The 14969-nt window shown below is 36.2% G+C and overlaps 1 protein-coding gene across 4 annotated transcripts in view; it reads left to right on the forward strand.

The window, feature by feature from the left end:
- Positions 1-14969, forward strand: part of GTF3C3 (general transcription factor IIIC subunit 3) — a 95571-nt gene that overhangs the window by 13239 nt on the left and 67363 nt on the right. For 3 of the 4 annotated variants that reach the window (XR_016394067.1, XR_016394069.1, XM_022567303.3), the window contains 9 exons: positions 672-775; positions 1734-1905; positions 4182-4384; positions 4730-4831; positions 5474-5609; positions 7417-7654; positions 8233-8423; positions 12455-12579; positions 14324-14476. Coding sequence is in view for 1 of the 4 variants with exons in the window: in XM_022567303.3 (XP_022423011.2) it covers positions 672-775; positions 1734-1905; positions 4182-4384; positions 4730-4831; positions 5474-5609; positions 7417-7654; positions 8233-8423; positions 12455-12579; positions 14324-14476 (1424 nt within the window). In the remaining 3 variants the exon portion in view is untranslated. The remainder of the gene's footprint in view (positions 1-671; positions 776-1733; positions 1906-4181; positions 4385-4729; positions 4832-5473; positions 5610-7416; positions 7655-8232; positions 8424-12454; positions 12580-14323; positions 14477-14969) is intronic. The other variant, XR_016394070.1, reaches the window with a different exon arrangement.

Consider the following 14969-nt stretch of genomic DNA (forward strand, 5'->3'; position numbering starts at 1 on the left):
TTAAAAAAAAAAAAAAAAGTGTTTTCAGTCCCTTTTATTTCTCAATACATCCATTTGAACTTGGCATTTGTCATTGACCCAGGGTCCTGATAGTGCTATGTGAAAAAATGAATGAATTACCGAGCAACTTATCAAAAACCTTTAGAACTGAAGCAGTTTACTTTCCAAAAAGGGCCTAAAATGCTCTCTACTAATTTATTTCAAACTTAAGCACTGAAAAAATTCGACTTGAAACATAAGCATGGGCATAAAATGCTACTTCAGACTTAAGCACACTATTTTACTTTATCCCTTTCTCAGCCTCTTTGTAGTGAAGACTAAAAAGAGGCTTTTGGATTCAAGAAGAAAAAGAGAAAGTTCATGTATCCATATTTGTCACTTTTGTTTTTTAGTACTTTGTAGTTTTGATAGAAGGTGTGGGAGTTTATGTAGGTTTTCAGTAAGCGGTTAAGGTATTAGGAAAAGAATAGGAAGGATAATTGCTACCAAAGGACAGACCGAAAGAGGTGTAAGAACCTAGAACTAGAGTTGGCCAAACTTAGAATTGACTGTAGAATCATTTGCTTTGAGTGAAGTAAATGAGATCTTGCATAGAAGGTACAGTTTGCTTCATTTGCCCCACTTTTTAAGATTACATATAGGAACTTTTTGTCTGTCTGTCTAATCCACAGCTGGTGAGAATGTTTCCTGTACTATACCGGATGGTGTGCCAATAGATATCACAGTGAAGTTGATGGTCTGCCTTGTACATCTCAACATCCTTGAACCACTTAATGTAAGTAACATTAAGATTTGTACTTAAGATACTTTAGATCAAATCTACAATGTTTAGATAACAAGAAATTTTAAGTTGACCTTAGATTTCATATTAATAACCAGGAAGTCACAGTAAACATCAGATTATTTTGTGTGAATGTCTTTTAAAAGCTAGGTGTTTAGAAATGGGCTTATGATAATTTGTTGTTCTTTTAAAATGAGAATAATCCAGAGATCAGAATGTGGGATTGGGCCTTTTAGACAATTGGCAGTTACTGACAACTGTTCTCTTTTGCCGACTTTGGACTAAGTATTTCATTGAATAAAAAAATGTATTGGGCATCTACTTTGCAGACCTTAGGATAAAGTGTTGAATATAATATACAAATCCCTGTCCTCATGGATCTTTTGTTTTAATGGGATTAGATAATAAAATAAATACATAAAATATAGGATGTTAGTTGGTGATCAGTGCTCTGGAGAAAAATCAGAGAAGAATAGGGAATACTGGGGGTGGGAGGAGTTACAATTTTATTAAATTGGTCAAGAAGAGCCTCCCCTGAAAAGTGACGTTTGAATAATGACATGAAGGAAGTGATGAAGTAAGCCAGGCAGGTACCGGAGGGAACAGCTTTCCAGAAAATCAGCAAACACAGAGGCCCTGAGGCCTGGGCGTTATTGACTTGCCAGAGGAAGAGCACAGCAGGTCAGTGTTGCCCTAGCTCCTGCAATGCCTGTCTTGTAACAGGCCTTCGGAAGCAGTGTGCTGAATGAGTGAATGACGGCAGTATGAATTCTTTTTAATAGAGACTCAGAAATGAATTTAAAAAGTGATTATTTAAAGCTGTTTTTATTAAGCCTTTCTCCTCTTAGATTTGCCTCAGATAACTTGTATATATGTTAAAAAGAGAGAGATAAGTAGATGAGCGTATTTGTAATGACTGTTTGACTTCCGGCTGTTAATTGTTGGGGTCTAGCCTCTCTTGACAACACTCGTGGAACAGAATCCCGAAGACATGGGAGACCTCTATCTCGATGTTGCTGAAGCTTTTCTGGATGTTGGTGAATATAATTCTGCACTTCCCCTCCTTAGTGCGCTAGTCTGCTCTGAAAGATATAACCTCGCAGTGGTTTGGCTTCGGCATGCAGGTAATACTTTTTTGTAGGAAGGAGAAGTTTTAATCACATAAGCAGGCAAGAACTTATTTCCCCAAGATGGTAATAATTATTATAAAATGTTAATGTCTTAGTGAAAGTATTTCTGGTTTCAGGGCAGTTTTTTGAAAGTCAGTATTTTAAGTTGTCTTGGTTTACCGCTAAGTGATTTTCCCTCACTAATATATTGGAGGAATGATTCACTTAATGGTACCAGAGTGAAGTAGAAAGACTAACATATCCCTGTTAAAAATACCTTAAATACCTGTCTTTTACCTGTCTTAACCACAGGCTCTGGTTTCTAGTAATAGATTGTCAGACTTGGGATGCAATCTAATTTTTGAAGAGCTTTTAAGGATTTATATTTAATGTTATTTTGAGGGAAAAAAAGTTAATATATTTTCAATGTTCTTTGAGCTGAAAATATGCTCAAGATTGGATTTTATATGTCATTTTATTTCATTGCATCTAAATCCACAGTAATCTGAAATAAATCATTTAGAGTAGGAAAAGCAGCTTGGGAAAAACAACTAAATCTCTTACAGAAATGTATGAAAGCCAAAAATATTCTCATAGGATTTCCTATTGAATCAACATAAGAGATGCATTAAAGTTTGAATAGTCTTTGTTTCCAGTATTGCATGATGGCAGAAAGTTTTAATACTTTCTTAAAATATTACATAATGGCAGAAAATCCTCTATAACTAGAGTAGCATTGATTGATATTCTGGGATATTTTGACACATATCACAGATATGAAATGGCAAAGAGAGCACTTAATGATTAAGATAGCACGTTACTATTTGGATGAGTGAACATGAATACAAATGTAATACCATCATAAAAAGTTACATTATTTGTAGGTTTTGAATTTTAAAGACATGAGCCGGGAATTGAAGTTTTTATCGCCTTCCATAAGGCTGTGGTATTTATACTGCTCCTGTTACTAACAGTGGACATTTTAAAATCCTCTTTAATTATTATCATGATACTGATAAATGCTTTTTCCATGTTGAGCCTGTGTAGCTTGAGATGAGTGGAAGGTAAAACCTCAGAATCATCTAAAAATCATAAAATAATTTGGAACAGTAGATAAGAACGATCATTAGAGGAATTTACTGCTTGTAACATAATAAAATATCTTTTAAAGTGAGAAGTGAAAAATAATGAGAAATTCCATCATGATGATCCATCCACATTTAGTAGTCTTTATTACCAAAGTTTAACCTAAAGATAGTGATCAGGAGATATTTGAGAAATCTGAGGTTTGAGAAAACAATTGGAGGCAAAATACCATCTTATAGGAGATCATTGCAGTGAAAAGGAAAGAGGTGAAAGGGCTTAGATTAGTGAGTGCTGTGGCTATTAGGGTGGAAAGAAGAAATGCTTACTAGGAATTCAAGTTCAAATGATAGGACTTAATGATTGATTGGCATAAAGTGTGAGGAATAAGGCCCAGTAGCCTCACTTCTGAGAACTTATCCTGAGGAAATAATTGAGTGAGGTGAGGGGAGGTGGTTTATATTGGAGATCACAAAACTCAGGAGCCTGGCACGTAACAAAAGTGAATAAAGTAGGTAAGTGAGAGGCCCAGGGCAGGGTGAGAACTGGAGACGCCCGTCTGAAGGGTACTGCTGTTTCTCAGCATGGCTGATGCACCAAGTGGGAATGAAGGGACTCGCTGTTGCCAAATCCAGATTTTTCAAAAGAATCCAGTAACTTGGATTTCATAAAAAATCCTAGCTTTTAAGAATGTAGACAATTCACTGTTTTTAACAGCACTGTGGCCTAACAAAGCATATCTGTAGGTTAAACTGGTCTGCCAGTTTGTGAACTCTGGCTTATATACATGAAGATATTTACTGTGGTGTTATTTATTAGAGTAAAAATTTGGGATAACCTAAATGTCAAATAATATGGTTAAGTGAATAAGCAATTTAATTGAATATTATAATCAGAATGCCAGTGAAGGCATGGGAAAATGTTGAAAGCATAATAGTAAGTGAATAAAGCAGAATACCAAATTGTGTGTGTGTGTGTGTGTGTGTGTATATATATATATATATATAAAAATATATACTGATTACATCCTTGTAGCATAGATAGAGATTAAAAGGGATAATTGTTTTAAAGTACTGGAAGTATGCATATATTTCTTTCTTGTTATAATTTGTTTGTATTGCTATAATTTCTTTTAAAATGGAGAAATAATTTTGGCCTGCTTACAAATCTGTAGTTCATATTAATGCTTTATTTTAATATCATTTTAGAATGCTTAAAGGCCTTAGGCTATATGGAGCGTGCTGCCGAAAGCTATGGCAAAGTGGTTGATCTGGCCCCCCTCCATTTGGATGCAAGAATTTCACTTTCCACCCTTCAGCAGCAGCTGGGCCGTCCTGAGAAAGCTCTGGAAGCTCTGGAACCAATGTATGATCCAGATACTTTAGCACAAGATGCAAACGCAGCACAGCAGGTAGGCCATGTAACATAGAAAGAAGTTTTTCTTGGTGGATTATGTTTTAGAACTTTTTCCTCTGTTAAGGATGTCCCTACAGCTAATATCCAAGTTTTATTTTAGTGTATTAAATTCAGTGTTCTTGAAAAAGTGATTTTGAGTCTTAAGTTACAGCAACTTAACATTATAATTGTTAATGTTATAATTTATAGTTTCTAAAACATTGGATTTTAATTATTGTGAGAGATCATAAAGCAAATGTTCTTAAGGTTTGGTTTCTAAGAGAAAACTTTTCTATGCAAACAAAACAATTTACAACAAAGGAATCTTGTCACACTTATTATCATGTGCTTATTTACTTAGGAACTGAAGTTGCTGCTTCAACGTTCTACTCTATTGTTTTCACAAGGCAAAATGTATGGTTATGTGGATACCTTGCTTACCATGTTAGCCATGCTTTTAAGGGTAGGTAATGATCTTTCTTTATATTAGCCTTGTTGACTTTTTAAATGTTTAGAATTTGGTTTAAACATAGATTATAGCCATTTCGTAACTCTCTTTTACTCTGTTAAACTCAAACTTTTTAAAGTGAAAGTCAGATAAAAGAAGACTTAGAGATTAATGGTATATAATTGAAAGTTCTACATGAAAGTGTAAACTTTACTATAGATTGTACAGTAAAATCTTTGCTAGTACATATTTAGAAAAATGAGAACCATCATGGTATCAGTTATTGGCTCTGTAGACACTGCTTTGTGCCAAAATTGTTCACTTTGCAGAAATGTTTTCCGGACATGACATCCTTTCTGAGTCTGGCTTTTTTGCAGGGAGGTGGCTCTGTGTGTGTGTGTGTGTGTGTGTGTGTGTTATAAACTTAGTATGAATTGCTTTCTTTTTCCTTACCAAGGTGAGTAGTGTGACCCAGATTGCTTTGTTAAGGAAAAAATAAGTCTATTCATTCTCTTCTAGGCGTTTATATACACAATGACTGTCTTTTTTTTTGCCTTACTAAAGAAGCTTTCAGGCACACCTGTGACACTTGTTTCCCATAGATTTTCTCTAAAAAATTATGTGACTAAAAAATCTCATTTATCATCTTTAATTCAGGTAGCAATGAATAGAGCCCAAGTCTGTTTGATATCTAGTTCCAAATCTGGAGAGAGGCATCTCTACCTTATTAAAGTGTCAAGAGACAAAATATCAGACAACAATGACCAAGAGTCAGCAAATTGTGATGCAAAAGGTAATTACCTTCATTTGCTTTGTTGCACAAAACTTGGCTGAGTTGGAAAAAAAAACTCATGAAGTAATACTTGACAATAATCTAATTGAAAATATACCCTTTTGGAATAAAATGATATTTCCTAATCTAGATCCCTCAGGTAAAATAAACTCTTTTGGTGTTTTTAAAAAAGAAAGAAAGGCTATACGTAAATACTTCAGTTTAAAAAAATTAAAAGGCAGGCATCTGCTTAGATCCTTCTGTGAAAAAACTAAAACAATCTTTTAATTTTGACTTTTTAAGAGGAAAATATACCCTATTTTAAGAAATTTGTGATGATTAGATGATAGTACAGATTGCTTTATTTGTCTAGTCACTTCAATTACATATATTCCATTCTTTGTTAAACTTATTTTTGACAAATGTAGCAATAGTCATAAAAAGTCTGAAAATAAGTTGCTTTGACCCAATCTCAAGTCATGTGACTTTGCAAGCCATCTATTTTTAGCTGAAAAAGGATCAAGTATGTTGGGTGAGGTTATTGGAGAACTTTGGAAGAGACCTAGGCTATAAACTAGAGATATCAATCTAGCAGAAAATTTTTTCATTGTTAATCAGGTCCACAGATACTAATTAAATCATTGTTTACTGACATGGCAGTATGCAATGGACAGGGTTTTAGAATCCAGAAGAACTGAATCTCTGTTAAGCACAATATAAGGACATAAGAAAGATGTCGCGGGGGAAGAGAGTCAGAGGATAGAAGGGTGGGCTCAACTGCTCACAATCTAGCCTCAGAGCCCTGCCATCTCTCCAGTTTATTGATTCTGGGCTTATCCCAGTGGCTTCTGCCTCTGCACACATTATTTTGGACTGTGTTTCCTTAACATATTTTTCTCTGTATCTGACCCAGGCTGTTTTCTCTTTCAGTATTTCCTCATTTCAGGTCCATTGTTGGTTTTTCTTAAGCTCATAAGGTTTTTGTTTTGTCAGTTAGTTTCATCATGGTGGGGATCACATTACACCAGTGCATCATGGTAGGATTATCTACAGCTCTTTATGTTACATGCATCTTTGTACTGATTTTTTTCACTCAACATTTTCTCATGTTCTGTTCTCTTTGTAGCTGTTATATTTAAGGAGTGTGTAATATTCCATTGGATAGCAGTTCCATAATTTAATCATTTCCATATTATTTTTTGATTATATGGTTGCTTTTGATAATTTTCTTTTCTAAATAATACCATAGTGAGTATCCTCATGCCTATAGATTTATCCATATTTCTGACTAGTTGTTTAGGATAGATTCCCAGGAAGAGAATTACTGGATCAAAGACAGTAAAAAAAATTTTATGGCTTTTGGTATTTTTCAAGGGCTAAAGGGAGGTTTCTTACAGACAAATAAGGAAGAGAAGATTTGTTAAGTATGAATTTGAAGTCCTTTGATTAGCAAATATTTGAAAGCCTTGTAGGTGTAGAATCCCATATCTGACCTCAATCATGGAAAGCACACTCGCTCTGGAGGAGCATATATTCTAGCTAGCACTGAGAAACACAAATGAAATAGCTGGACTTTACAATCAGAAATGAGAACTACCTAGGACTGCAGGTTGTTAGGCAGGCAGAGCAGAGGGGGGTCATGTTGAGGGAGTGGAAACAAGCAGCTCCCTCCTCCTCATCATTGTCAGAAGAATGTTGGCAAGAATTCAGTCCCATAGGGCCATGGTTATTAAATTTAACCATAAAATTGGTCATGTGAATTTTCTTTCTAATACTCCTATTTCTGGAAGTGCAGTGTCCTAACTGATTTTCATTGGTCTCATTTTAGCAATATTTGCTGTACTCACGAGTGTTTTGACAAAAGATGACTGGTGGAACCTTCTTTTGAAGGCCATATACTCCTTATGTGACCTATCCCGATTTCAGGAGGCTGAGTTACTTGTGGATTCTTCATTGGAATATTACTCATTTTATGAGGACAGGCCAAAACGCAAAGAGCTAGAATACTTTGGTCTCTCTGCTGCAGTTCTGGACAAAAATTTCAGAAAGGCATATAACTATATCAGGTGATTTTCCAATAAATTATTTTAATTAGATTCTTTGATGGAGCATGTATATTTACTTTGACGTAGTTTCTCATGTCCAGGATTTAATAAGCTGTTTTATTTTAACTCTTGTCACTTACAGATTAATTTGTTCATTGGTGATTCTCAGAAGCAGTATATGAGAGCATGCATTCCCATTTACTTAACCTCTTGTGCCTCAGTCTCCCCATTTATTGTGATAAAACAGGCATCATAATATTACCACCTTATAGGATTACTGTGAGAGTTAAGTGAGTTGTCGTATGTAACACCTTTTAACAATGTCTGATATACATTATTATTATGCAGTGTTCATTGTTCTGCAGCTATGAGAGTGGGCTGGGAGAGAAAAGGTGAAACTTAAACCTCTTGATTCTGTTTTGTGGTTTAAAAGTTTTGTTGAAAAGCAGAAACAAGATTTAGAAGCACTACATCCCCCTTGTTGGGGGCAGTGCATTTCAGTGTTGGTGGGACAGCACTGAAAGGTTTCAGTCTTAAAAATCAGCAAGATTTTTCTTTTTACATTATTTTTTACCCTCACCCTCTTTCTGCAATTTTAGGATAATGGTAATGGAAAATGTCAATAAACCCCAGCTCTGGAACATTTTCAATCAAGTTACCATGCATTCCCAAGATGTACGACATCACCGCTTTTGTCTCCGTTTAATGCTGAAAAACCCAGATAATCATGCCCTGTGTGTCTTGAATGGACACAATGCATTCGTATCTGGTAGTTTTAAGCATGCACTTGGTGAGTGTCCTGGCATATGACTTTGTCTCTTTCCCTCTGCCTTGGTTTCTTTATCTCTGAAATGGAGATAATAATTGGACCGACCTTGTAGATTATTGTGGAAATTAAATGAGTTAATATAAAGTACTTAAAATACTGCCTGGCACATATAGTAAGTGGCTATAAGTGTTCTCAGTAACTATAATAATTAATATTTATTTTTCTTATGATGCTTTGGTTTCAAAAGGTTAAAGTAGGTCTTTAAAGCAGGACTTTGTTTTTTTGAATGTTTTTTTTAATTAATTAATTTTGGCTGCGTTGGGTCTTCGTTGCTGCATGTGGGCTTTCTCTAGTTGCAGCAAACGGGGACTACTCTTTGTTGCGGTGCATGGGCTTCTCATTGCAGTGGCTTCTCTTTGTTGTGGAGCACAGGCTTCAGTAGTTGTGGCACGCGGGCTCAGTAGTTGTGGCTCACAGGCTCTAGAGCACAGGCTCGGTAGTTGTGGCACACAGGCTTAGTTGCTCTGCGGCATGTGGGATCTTCCCGGACCAGGACTCAAACCTGTGTCCCCTGCATTGGCAGGTGGATTCTGAACCACTGCGCCACCAGGGAAGTCCGAAAGTAGGACTTTAAAGCTCAACAACTCTCCCTGCTGAGGCTTGTTCGTTCTCAAAATAATTTTCATTAATTATGGATGCTTTGCTACCTGATTTTAATTTGCTATAGTAACAAAGAGGAACTTAAGATTTGCTGATAGTTCACTCCTTTAGGACTGTGGTCCTGAACCTTTTTGGCACCAGGGACCAGTTTCAGAGGACAGTTTTCCCACGGACCAGGGGTGGGGTTGGGTCGAGGGGGGTGGGGGTGAGGATGGTTTTGGGATGATTCCAGTACATTACAATTATTGTGCACTTTATTTCTATCATTAATACATTGTGATGTATAATGAAATAATTATACAAATCACCATAATGCAGAATCAGTGGGAACCCTGAGCTTGTTTTTGCTTGCCACTCACTGATAGAGTTTTGATATGAGTCTGCATCAGTTGATTTATTATGGTCTCTGTGTAGTCAAACCTCTCTGCTAATGATAATCAGTATTTGCAGCCGCTCCCCAGCGCTAGCATCACTACCTCAGCTCCACCTCAGATCGTCAGCGATTATATTCTCATAAGGAGCATGCAACCTAGGCCCCTCACATGCACAGTTCACAGTAGGGTTTGCGCTCCTATGAGAATCTAATGCTGCCACTGATTTGACAGGAGATGGAGCTCAGGCAGCAATGGGAGCGATGGGGAGTGGCTGTAAATACAGATGAAGCTTCACTTGATCGCCTGCCGCTCACCTCCTGCTGTGTGGCCCGGGTCCTAACGGGCCATGGATGGGTTGGGGATGCCTGCTTTAGGAGACAAGTCTTTTTTTTTTTTTTCCCTTTATTTATTTATTTACTTACTTATTTACATATACATATATCTCTTCTTTTTCAAATTTTTTTCCCATTTAGGTTATTACAGAATATTTTTTTAAATATTTCTTTGTTTTATTTATTTATTTTTCTTTTTTTGGCTGCATTCGGTCTTAGCTGCGGCACATGGGCTCTGCGTTGTGGTGTGTGGGCTTCTCTCTAGTTGTGGTGCATAGGCTCCAGGGCATGTGGGCTCTGTAGTTTGTGGCACACAGGCTCTCTCATTGAGGTGTGCGAGCTCAGTGGTTGTGGCGCGTGGGCTTATTTGCCCAACAGCATGTGTGGGATCTTAGTTCCCTGACCAGGGATCGAACCCACGCTCCCTGCATTGGAAGGTGGATTCTTTACCACTGGACCACCAGGGAAGTCCCCTATTACAGAATATTGAGTAGAGTTCCCTGTGCTATACAGTAGGTCCATGTTGGGTATCTGTTTCAAATATAGTAGTGTGTATATGTCAATCCCAAAGTCTCAATTTCTGCTTTGGTACCATAAGTTTGTTTTCAACGTCTGTGAGTCTGTTTCTGTTTTGTAAATACGTTCATTTGTATCTTTTTTTTTTTTTAGATTCCACATATAAACAATATCATATGATATTTGTCTTTCTGTGTCTGACTTACTTAGTATGATAATCTCTGGGTCCATCCATGTTGCTGCAAATGGCATTATTTCATTCTTTTTAAAGGCTGAGTAATATTCCATTGATGTGTACCACATCTTTATCCATTCATCTGTCGATGGACATTCAGGTTGCTTCCGTGTCTTGGCTATTGTAAACAGCGCTGCAGTGAACATTAGGGTGCATGTATCTTTCCAAACATGGTTTTCTCCAGATACGTGCCCGGGAGTGGGATTGCTGGATCATATGGTAGTTCTATTTTAGTTTTTTAAGGAATCTCCATATTGTTCTACATAGTGGCTGCACCAATTTACATTCGCACCAAGAGTGTAGGAGGGTTCCCTTTTCTCCACACCCTCTTCAGCATTTATTGTTTGTAGACTTTTTTGATGATGGTCATTCTGACTGGTGGGAGACAAGTCTTTATATTAAGATTTATTTACATAGCTCTTACTAATTCTAATTAAACTCAGGGAAAATTTAATCATTTATAGGAAATTTCTGTAATAAGGGATCAGGAGCACACAAGTAGAAAAATACCTAACCAAAAGTTTAGGTGAGACATGTATCTCCTGCTGCCTGAAAGCTAGTGTTGCCAAGTTCACTTCTGAATATACTGTGATTTTGGCTGTTTAATACTTTCATATTTCTTTGTGTATGGCTGCTGTTTTTATAGTTGTTTAGCCAGTAATCTTGAACATCAGACACTGAAACTTTCCTTCATTGTGTATGCTTTTTTGGAATTGTTAGTTTAATATTAAGAAAATATAAAATAGAGATTTTATTTTATTTTCCTATATTTAGAAACTTTTACACTACACAAAAATAGGAAGTCCAAACGGCAGGCTACCATCTGTGCTGCTAAAGAGATTTTACAGTGCTGTGTCTTCTGGAATAGAAGTTCTCTTATCTATATGATAAATTAGAGATCATACATTTATAAGAAAAATTTGCTTAAATTCCTCTGTCTCATACAGTTAGGCATTTGACATGAGACAATTATATATATAGAATACATGGAATTCACAAAACCATGAATTCTTATTTTATTATTAGATGCATTTAGCTCTTCTCAGGAAAAACAAAGTAGTTGCTATGTTTGCGAAAATAATACCCATAACCTAAAAAACAAAACAAAACTATGTTTCTTTTTCTCACCTCCATGATCCATCACATTTGAATTTATAAGATAGGTCTCAATTAATTTTATGAAAGAATTCACCAAAAGACACATTCCCCCATTGGCTTTAAAAAGATTTAAGGTCATAAGATATATTTATGATCACAATTGATACATTGTTTATTTTGGAAGTACTGTTCTACATGGAAATGTCTTAACTGTACCTTAAAAAAGTTACTTTTATACTCCTATTTAATCTTCATGGTCAGGATATGCTCATGGGTAAATCCTTCTAATTTTGTTATATGTTATATATTATTTTAAAATTCAAATTAATGTGCACCTGGTTGATAGTTTTTTATTTTAATTAATTAATTATTTCCTGTGTTGGATCTTCGTTGCTGCGCGCAGGCTTTCTCTAGTTGCAGCAAGCGGGAGCTGCTCTTCGCTGCAGTGTGCGGGCTTCTTATTGCGTTGGCTTCTCTTTGTTGTTGAGCATGGGATCTAGGTGCGCAGGCTTCAGTAGTTGTGGCACACGGGCTCAGTAGTTGTGGCTCAGGGGGTCTAGAGCACAGGCTCAGTAGTTATGGTGCACAGGCCTAGTTCTCTGTCACATGCGGGATCTACCCAGACCAGGGCTCAAATCCGTGTCCCCTGCATTGGCAGGCAGATTCTTAACCACTGTGCCACCAGGAAGGTCACTGGTTGATATTTTAGAATGTACTCCTTGCATATGTTAAAGTAACAGTAATGTTTGTTTACCTTAAAATATATTAGAGTAAGTGTTGAAGAAATAAGGAACTATGTTTTTGTCCCACCATCTGACATCACTGTTCATTTTTCAGGACAGTATGTGCAGGCCTTTCGCAGCCATCCCCATGAACCTCTCTACAGCCTCTGTATAGGCCTAACCTTTATTCACATGGCATCTCAGAAGTATGTATTAAAGAGACATGCTCTTATTGTGCAGGTAATTCATTTGGATTCCTCATTACTTGATTTTACGTTCTTTAAAAATGAATATACTTAATGCTTTTGTTACTCTGCTTCAAAAGTAGCACCTGCTTAGTGCACATGTTGGGAGTACCCAACACCTATCCCTATGTTCAGCACTCATGGACCAACATCTAGGGGTACTCCTGGCTAAGACTTATGCAACCATGTAGAAAAGGGTGCGCAGCCAGATCATAAATGAAGACGACACAGGCAGAATCTTAAGGAACCCTGTGCAGACTTCCTTATATTCTGGAGCCTCAGAGGCTTCCAGCCTTCTAGGTCCTTAAGATTTTTTAATTAATTAAAAAAATATAATAATATATACATACAATAAGGTATGAATACGTGCCTGTGTGACTGTTTCCTTACATCATCACCACAATTTGCTCTTTTAAAGTCTTCTTAGTTCGTAAAGCAGTTTGAAATTACCTTTTTGTTTTCTTGTTTACTCTTTTACATAACTTGTCTCCTCTAGTAAAAATATAAACTCCAAGAGATCAGAGATCTTACCTGTCTTGTACACCCCTGTATCCTCAACACTTTTGCTTATATTTCAGTTTTTATGTTTATATATTTGATGCATGTATATACCTGTTTTTTAAGTAGTTAGGAAAGGAAAGAAAACGTTCTCTCTCAGATTTTTGTCCTTAAATTTCTCATTTTTAAATAAGAAGATAAGATATTTCTGAGATTGTTTGTCTGCTGTTACTTAACAGAGAACCATGTTTTTCAGTGGAGTAGAGGTCATATTCATGTACTCAAATGGGTTCATTTATTGTGCAGAAAGTATGATTTGTTTACTGAGCATAATTTTTATTCCTAGAATGCATTAATTCTAAAGAATTCCTTAATTTTTATTATTAATTTATGAAGGAAAATTTGTGACCATTTATTACATAGCAGATCACCCAGGAAATTTGCATTTTATTTTTGTACGTACAAATTAGTTGACTTACTCTTAACTCAGGTAATATATTTATTTAATTACTTACATCAGATACTTGCACCTTGCAACTTGAAGCTTTCCGTGCATGATAAAAGTTGAAGCTGCATTAAAGGGGAAAGTGAATACAAAAAGAAGTGAAGAAGCAAGTTGCTTTTTGGACACTGTGACACACAGGGAGCCTGCATCATTACAGTTAGGCTCTGAAATAATCAGTTTCTCCATAAAACTGTTGAGTCAGAAGTTTTCAGAGGGGGAAAAAAAAACAAGTTTTTTAAGGTTAAGAGGTTATTAAGGTTCTGAGAGGTATATAAAGGGTACCATTTACCCAGAAAGGTTAGATATGCTCAAGTGAGTTTGCTCATGAGGATGAAACTTTCTGAATTGTCATTATAAGGGCTTGGATTTTATATTTTGGTCAAGCTTTTAGACATGTATCTCAAACCTAAAATATTACTGGCCTCTAATGCCACAGAAGCCAACTTGAAACCATAAAAATATATATTCTGTGTGCTTATAGATTACAGATCTTCAACAGCTAGTTGTAACATTTGGCTTTGTTTTCTATGAATTCTTTTGTCTTTAGTTTAAAAAAATCTCTCTTTTACACCTTCAGAAGAGATATTGACTATATTGTGATATGACACTACACCACAGGCATATATTCTTTTAGGGTGGCACTGTCTTTCTGAAAAAAAATGTTTGTATTCCTATACCTGGCACATACTGTCAAATGAGTGAACTATTGAATTATTTATCTTTTTCTTTTTGGTAGGGCTTTTCCTTTCTTAATCGATACCTCAGTCTACGTGGGCCTTGCCAGGAATCATTCTACAATTTGGGCCGTGGCCTTCACCAACTGGGGCTGATTCACCTTGCAATCCACTATTATCAGAAGGCCCTGGAGCTCCCTCCATTCATGGTAGAGGTATTGTATGATTTACTCTAAAAACTGAGGAGTCACCTTATCTCATCTATAGATAAGTGCAGTTAGCTCAGTGTAGTGGTCCAGACAGTGAAATTAATTGTAGCTTATATATTAAAATATATTTTCCCTTTATTGAATGCACTTATTTAATTATGTTCAGCAACAAGTAATTCTTTGATATCCTGGCCTTAATGACCTGATCAGCAACCATGTGGCCATATATGACTTCTGGTTATGGCCATTTCAGTTATCCTAAGATAGCCCCTGCGGTTAACAGGTGTGAGATGGTAGACAGGAAGCCTGAATATTGAGTAATGTAGCCATTATTCATTTCCAAGTTCAAAAGTGTAACTAACATAATTCTTTATAAAAATGAAAGACCAATATAAATGCAGTTTTGTTTAAGATAATGTAATGTAGGGTGAAGTGTTGCCAATACTATGATAGTCTGTGTTTAAAGCCTGATTTTTAATTTCTGAAGGAAAGTATGTTT

Source organism: Delphinapterus leucas, chromosome 8, assembly GCF_059928025.1.
Source record: "Delphinapterus leucas isolate spDelLeu-1000000601 "Yukka" chromosome 8, BTC_Dleu_Yukka2, whole genome shotgun sequence".
NCBI lineage: Eukaryota > Metazoa > Chordata > Mammalia > Artiodactyla > Monodontidae > Delphinapterus > Delphinapterus leucas.